Source organism: Habropoda laboriosa, unplaced genomic scaffold (assembly GCF_001263275.1).
Source record: "Habropoda laboriosa isolate 0110345459 unplaced genomic scaffold, ASM126327v1 scaffold5, whole genome shotgun sequence".
In the NCBI taxonomy this organism is placed as follows: Eukaryota; Metazoa; Arthropoda; class Insecta; order Hymenoptera; family Apidae; genus Habropoda; species Habropoda laboriosa.
In genome coordinates, this window is record NW_017100161.1 from 4,481,284 (window position 1) to 4,489,102 (window position 7,819).

The 7,819-nt window shown below is 32.5% G+C and overlaps 1 protein-coding gene across 2 annotated transcripts in view; it reads left to right on the top strand.

The window, feature by feature from the left end:
• The window catches only part of LOC108578434, a 25,046-nt gene extending 18,198 nt beyond the window's left edge, over window positions 1-6,848 (top strand). For both annotated transcript variants that reach the window (XM_017941774.1, XM_017941775.1), the window contains 3 exons: window positions 83-187; window positions 785-994; window positions 6,633-6,848. In XM_017941774.1, the coding sequence (XP_017797263.1) occupies window positions 83-187; window positions 785-994; window positions 6,633-6,812 (495 nt within the window). In that variant the 3' untranslated portion in view covers window positions 6,813-6,848. The remainder of the gene's footprint in view (window positions 1-82; window positions 188-784; window positions 995-6,632) is intronic.
• Window positions 6,849-7,819: the final 971 nt, after the last annotated feature.

Consider the following 7,819-nt stretch of genomic DNA (forward strand, 5'->3'; position numbering starts at 1 on the left):
AAATGCTATTTTTCATTTAATTATTTTTTTTAAATTTTTGTAATTAAATTTGCCGGCTTGGTTAACACATTGCATGGTGTAGCTGTTCTTACGAAGACTCAGTACATCCAGTTCAAGCAGTGATGATTCAGGTACTCCAATTGACCTTGAAGATGATCAGCAGGCTTTCTACAATCAATACTATCAGGTAAATCTTTTCAGGGATGACGGAATTGCGTGAAAAAGTTACATTTCTATAGAAAAGAGTCTAGATTAAAATGTTATTTTAAGAATTTAGTTCTGAGGATGAATCTCCACCAAGGTATATAATTCAAGTATGTTTACTGTACAAAAAATACCTTTAAAACGAATAGAAATTCTTAGAACAATGCTATTAATGCTAATTTGCTCACACAAGTGTGTACATTATTTTTATCATTTAATTGATACATCATATACTTTTCATCAGCATTCATTTCATGTTGGTATTTCTTCATTAACATTCACGGGAATATAAAAAATGACATTCATAAAATTATCATGGAAAATCTAATTTACTCATCATTTTAAAGGCACTGGTTTTAAGGTACTCACCATTAGTTGATAAAAGAAACATAAGGTCTATAATACTTTAATAATGCTTTGGTTCTTTGTATTGTTTAACGTGTTTGTAACATATTAATATAATTGTACAGTATCGATTACATATATTATTTTTACATTAGATATATCAGTTAATTCTCTTCTTCTTTTTTTTTTGTTTTCTTTTGTTTTGGAAAAGAAACATTGTACGAATTTGATTCAGGGTGATCCAGCTGGTGTAGTTGAAACTGAAACACATGTTTACAAAGGAGAACCAGAGAAGAACGTAACAACAACTACTACGGTACCGATAGTAGCAACTGAAACTAGGACAGTAGCTGTTGAGAGTGAAGATGGTATGTACAGTGCAACTGGAGAAATTGTCAGTTCTCAGACAATATCCAGTAAAACTCGTACTGTTGAAACGATAACGGTAAGATTTCAATTTTTTATATACAGTAAATTCTCTACAAGAGTCAGTAAGGTAGGATTCTACAAGTGACAGTATAGATGGTCCTACGCCCTAGGTCTACGTCATTGCTGCGCCCATGTTATCTCGCTCGCAGTCAGTCAAGCGTGTAACGCTACAACAGTCGGTTTCCTTTACGAGATTACACGGCTCGACAAATCATAATAGAAAAATATAATTTCTTTAATTTTCCTTTCTTTCATCTGGAATTTCTTTTAACATGTTGGTGAGATTTTTCTGATGAAAATGATATCAAACACGATATAATCTGTCACGCCCCACAGTGAACGTGTTAATAAGTAAATGTTGTTCAAATTATGTCGTGTTTGATGTCATTTTCATCAGAAAAATCTCATCAATATGTTAAGAAAAATTTCGGGATAAAAAAACGTAAAATTAAAAAAGTTGGTATTTAAATCGCTCGGTTGCCCCGACTCACGTTTCATCCTTATCTTTTATTCGCTGTCCTTGTCTACGTTCGGCAAACTACAAAGGCGGGCGCCAGGCTCGAAAACGTAGTCCCTGACTCTACAAGTGTCAGGTTTAGATTCCTTGCGGACTGACACTTGTGGAGACATTACTGTACTCCGAGACTCTTTACAATGGTGCGAGTGCGCCTCTGTGGAAGATACTTTGTAAGCATTCAATTTTTCTTAAAAATATATCTTACAATGTCGCTGCAGAAGCAACAATGGAGCAGTTAGTTCCACTTACAATGTCGCCACGGCGGCGACAACGGAGTGCGAAGGGTTAATTTCGAGGCGATTCGAAGTTTCTTAATACTGTCAAAATTCGAGTCACTTTGAACCTGATTCGATACTTAAAATAATAGAAAGTCTCGATAAAGTTTCGACAGGTCTATAAAATTCTTGATAAGTCTTGAATCTTGGTTCTTCAAAATTTCCATATGTCTTGAAAGTCTTGATAGGTTTCAAAGTTTCGTACGTTTTGACAGCACTTGAAAATTCGGCGAGTACTCAACAATCTTGCAAGCATTTCGAACGCCTTTGTCCAAGCAGCATCGTTGACACGAAACATGAAAAATATTGAATACTCACCGTGCTTTCAAGACCTATCAAAACTGTCAAGAGTTTGAAGCCTATCTGAACTTTCAAGGGGTATCGAAACTTTAAAGACTCAAGACCTATCAAAACTTAAGATTCAAGATTTTCAAGAGTTTCAAGTATCGAATCATATTCAAAGCGATTCAAAGTGTTCCAGAGCTCATCACTACGTACAGTCACTCTTCAAAATATTCGGTCACTGCATAACCTTGCCTTTCTACCGATAAATTTCTGTTAATTGTGAAAGGATTTGGTTTATTCGTTTTCGTTACGAAACGTCCTTTACTATACTTCAGAATTTCATATTGTTTCGAATACGACATTGTAACACACGATTTATTGAAATTATACTTTTAGACACTCGGGAAAAATGAATATTTGTAATATTTACAATATTTTCACCTGCACAGTGTTCAACGCTTGTTTCGTTCACATCCGAGTATTTTTGGGAGTCACTGAAGAAGCGTATTCCAGGGCTAGGCCAACCGACGACCGAAAGTTTAATTAATTCGTGACATTAGGTCTGGCGTAAAGTGATATCCGTGTATACGAATTAAAGACGGAGGTCGCGCCAGCGCGATAAGTGACACTCGAGTAATGCGCGCGGGAAATTTGTGTAAGGAACGAGCGAAACGTCAGCCCGTCCATTAATCCAGATACGAGCTTCATCGTAATGAGATGACTTAATGACTTCGTCGTGTACCGTTTAAACGGTTCGTTGGAACGGAGAAATTGGATTGGTCGCGCGCGCTACGTCGACAACGACGACGCTTGTTTGACGTCTGTTCGAACGAGTGACACCATTGACACGTCTAGAATGACCATTTTCTTTTCTACCAACAGTGTGTGTAAAAAAAAAAAGAGAAAAATGTTCGTTGGGGAATTTTTAAATGGAGCATTCGTGGAATGAGTAGATTATGTGGTTCTGGGTTAGGTTTGATTAGTCACACAGGCAATGTGAATTTGGGGTATACTGTTAAAGATTATCGATAAGTTATCGACAGTTGCCGACATATCGTTAATGTCGATGAGACGAATAGAAAAGTGATTAAATAAACGTGATAAATTTATCACTTGGATCTCTTTATTTTTATTTAAACTTATTGTAGAAAGTGTGTTAGCGTATTTTGATTTTTGTAAAGATAGGAAAGGGTGCACAACTGAAATTGAAATTTTTCATTGAAGATTCCCAGTGACGGTTTCTTGTGAATATTTGTTAACTCTCATTATGCAGAAATGTAGGAATTATTCAAAAATTATATTTTATAAATTTAAAAGAATATCTTGATGCATGTATCAATTCGATTACATATTTTCCTGCTCTCCGAAAACTATGTAACAGGAAAGTTTTCAATATCGTTCAGCGATGATTTAAATTTATTTTCAATACTTGAGACTCTGAGTAATCGTCTTTTCAACTTCAATTCTTCCAACATTCGGAAATTCAAAAATTTCAAAAATAAGTAATAATTTTTTCAACTATAATTTATCAATTTTCACAATTTTGTTATAAATTTATACTTCCGACAATTTGTTATAACATTGCATATAACAATTTATACGTTTTTACAATATTCTTCAATGGAAACATAGGTTTTAGCGTTCTCGTTACTTACTCGTGGTTAAATTAATTTCGTAGGGATTAAAAATCAGGTTGACCTGTGGTCGTAGATTAAAAATAGTGATAGTACAGCTAAAATTATCGTGTTAAATAATTCTTTTCCTACGAATCAAAAATGTATTCAACGTTTGTTTGTTATAATATCGTGAAATGAATTATATTACACATTTTCTCTATTCACACTGAATTTAAAGATTATAACGATTAAAAATCAAGTTGACCTGTGGTCATTTATCAAGAATAATCATAATAAAGCTGAAATTATTGTGTTAAATAATTTTTTTAATACGAATTAGGAATTTATTCAACGTTTGCTTGTTACTACTTGTTACAGTATACTGTCTCGCAATGTAAATTTAAGTAAATTAGGTTGAACTGCACAGAAAATGCACAGAACTGCACAAATAATTTATTTCATGGTATTGTAACAAGCAAACGTTGAATACATTTTTCATTCGTGTAAGAAGAATTATTTAACACGATAAATTTAGCTGTACTATGGTTATTTTTAATCTACGACCACAGGTCAACCTGATTTTTAATCCCTACGAAATTAATTTAACCACGAGTAAGTAACGAGAACGCTAAAACCTATGTTTCCATTGAAGAATATTGTAAAAACGTATAAATTGTTATATGCAATGTTATAACAAATTGTCGGAAGTATAAATTTTTAATAAAATTGTGAAAATTGATAAATTATACCGTGTTACGATATCGGAAATCTCCCGCGAAAATCTCCCGCGAAAATTTCCCGCCTGACCTAACCGACGATTTTGCTAATGACTTTGGGGAGAGGGTACCGCAGGTATATAAGGACCCGCCGATGTCCCGCGAAATCATTTACCCTTTATACTGGGCCCTAGACACTTCGCGGCGTATTTTGACCTGAAGGTTCTGAGATGTGAATAGAGTGGTCGGGGGCTACTAGCTAGTCTATGTCCACCCTGTACACACTCAGCCTTCTTGTAACACTTGTATACATTAGAATCAATTAGAATTTCTATTACTAATTATTAAACAAATTTTAACAATTACCGGCACTCGCTAGGCACGTAATATCAGACTTTAAATACTCGACTTCGAACTTCGGTTTAGTCATAATTCTATTAATGTTATAATAACGTATAATTTATTAATTTTCACAATTTTATTATTAATTTATACTTCCAAAAATTTGTTAAAACATTACATATTATTATTTATACATTTTTGCAAGTTTCTTTGACAAATAAGTACGTTTCAACGATCTTATTACTTTCTCGTTGTGAAATCAAGTTCGGAGGATTAAAAATCAGGTTGACCCTTGGTCGTAAATTTAAAATAGCCATAGTGAAGGTGAAATTATTATTTTAAATAAATGTTTCTATACGAATTAAGAATCTATTCAACGTTTGTTTGTTGCAATACCGTGAAATAAATTGTATTATATATTTTCTCAGTTTAGACTGAATTTAAAGTTCGTAAGGATTAGATATCAGGTTGACCTGTGGTCGTAGATTAAAAATAGCCATAGTGAAGGTAAAATTATTACGTTAAATAATTGTTTTTATACGAATTAAATATTTATTCAACGTTTATTTGTTGCAATACCGTGAAATAAATTGTATTATATATTTTTTCTGTTTACACTAAATTTAAAGTTCTGTTTACATGTTATAACAATTAGAATGTAGACGTTTTGCCGTTTCACGGTTTTTCCTCTGTTAATTATGTGTTTATAAATCATTTCAAACTAAAGCAGCACCATGCCCACCCTTAATTAAACCGTCTCAGTAGTTTACCGTAATTAATAATCTATTTTCGGAATTTATACGAGAATTTTTGAATTTTAGTAAATACTAGAGTCAGTGCATCGCGTATTGAAATAATAGTTTCATCCGTAGTTCGTTTATTATTGAATATTTTTACGCGTTTAACTTATGCTTCTCCCCAATTCTTGTCGCGTATTTTATTCAAATTTTCTTCTATTCTAGAACCGAGAAAGATATGAATTCTCGTTTTTTCTTTTGACTCTTTCAATTTTTCAATTGCATTACGCATTATTGCAATAATTTCTATCGTTACATTTAATTCTATTTGTTTAGCAGCTTTTCTGCTGCTATCGACCCTTCATTTTACTGACACTTGTGGAATCGATCCTATTTTTTTTTTTTTACGTGGATATAGGCCGACCCTACATTTTACTGACACTTGTCGAATCGACCCTACATTTTTTTTTTTTTTTTACGTGGAGGTAGGCCGACTATGTGATAAACAATTGGCAACCAAGCGGTGGCTCGCTAAAGCGATATATTATGAAATTAAATTAATCACTCAATAAGTTTTAACGTTAGATTGTTTCCTCGATATGGCCATGTTGGTCATCAGTGATTGGAGTGCCTCAAATGTTTAGAATAATTAAAATAAAATAAATGTTGTCAACTAAAAATTTTGAACGTCATAGCAAGCTAGACATTATTTTCAATTGAAAAAAGAAATTATAAAGCAGTACTATAATCCTATGCTTAAAATGTATTTTCTTGTGGCCGCCTGACAGCAACCTGTAAATCTGGCGTAACAGTGAACGTGTTAATAAGTAAATGTTGTTCAAATTATATCGTGTTTGATATCACTTTCATCAGAAATATCTCATCAATATGTTAAGAAAAATTTCGGGATAAAAAAACGTAAAATTAAAAAAGTTGATATTTAAATCGCTTGGTTGCCTCGACTCACTTTTCATGCTTATCTTTTATTCGCTGTCCTTGTCTACGTTCGGCAAACTACAAAGGCGGGCGCGAGGCTCGAAAACGTAGTCCCTGACTCTATGAGTGTCAGGTTTAGCTTCCTTGCGGTTTGACACTTGTGGAGAATATTCTGTAGTTCTTAATTTTTAATATGATGACGTTAAATGTATGCATCACTGTATTTTCAGTACAAAACTGAAAGAGATGGAGTTGTAGAAACGCGCGTAGAACAGAAAATAACAATACAATCAGACGGTGATCCAATTGATCATGACCGAGCTTTGGCAGAAGCAATTCAAGAGGCAACTGCTATGAATCCCGACATGACGGTAGAAAAAATAGAAATTCAACAACAAACAGCACAGTAATTTGTTACAAATGTAAAATCCCTTTTGTAAGAAATAAAGGGCACTCTTTGTCTAAAAGATAATATGCTCGTAATTCTAAAGAATATATAAAATTAAATTGATATGCATTTTAGTAGTGCATAGTAAATAATTGACTGAATTTAAAATATTTGTCTTTTAACAATTGGAAAATATTTTTCTTGCAATAAATGTCCAATATTACGAGCTTGAACTTGATTAAAAATCAAGTTATTACAAAAAATAAAAAAACCTAAAAAAAAGTCACGGTACCTTGTACCATAAACTACAGTGTTCATATTCAGAGTATGTATTATTTACATACACAGAGGCATAAATATATATTATACATATTACGTATGCATAGCGATGTGATACGTAAGCGAAAAAATAATTTGTTTATAGCTATAAAAATAAGACAGAGTGCCCTATAAACTTACATCACCATTTCACAGCGAACAAAATCATGATATTCATGCAACGTCTCGTGTAACAAGTATGTCATTCATATAAGATTTGTTTAAATAATACCTAAAACTTGTTCAACAATACTGAAATAATACTATATAAGCTTAATTTTTTTTTTTAATATTTTGCGGGGCTTATTTCCGCTGTAATTTTAAATTTCTATTTCCAAAACTTCGTCTTTGAGCCTAATATAGTAAAAAATGAAAACAATTAAAAAAAATATGGAAAAAAGTTTGACAAGTTAAATATATGTAACTATATTATTAATATACGTCTAAAATACACGAACAGTCTAGTATACATGTATAACGTAATTTTTATGGATTTAGTAACATAAAGAAGTTACTCAAAAATGAGTATATGGAAAGTAACAGTGGAAGACTTATAATGGATAAGTGAACAACACAAAATTTTTCCATGATGCTTCGTGCGATTTAAATCTAGCTTTTCTGCAATTTCTTTTGTGTATAGGTTCATTATTTGTGACATACTTTTTTCAAAATGAATATTACGTAATGTTTATTGTGTGACAAAGTCAGAGT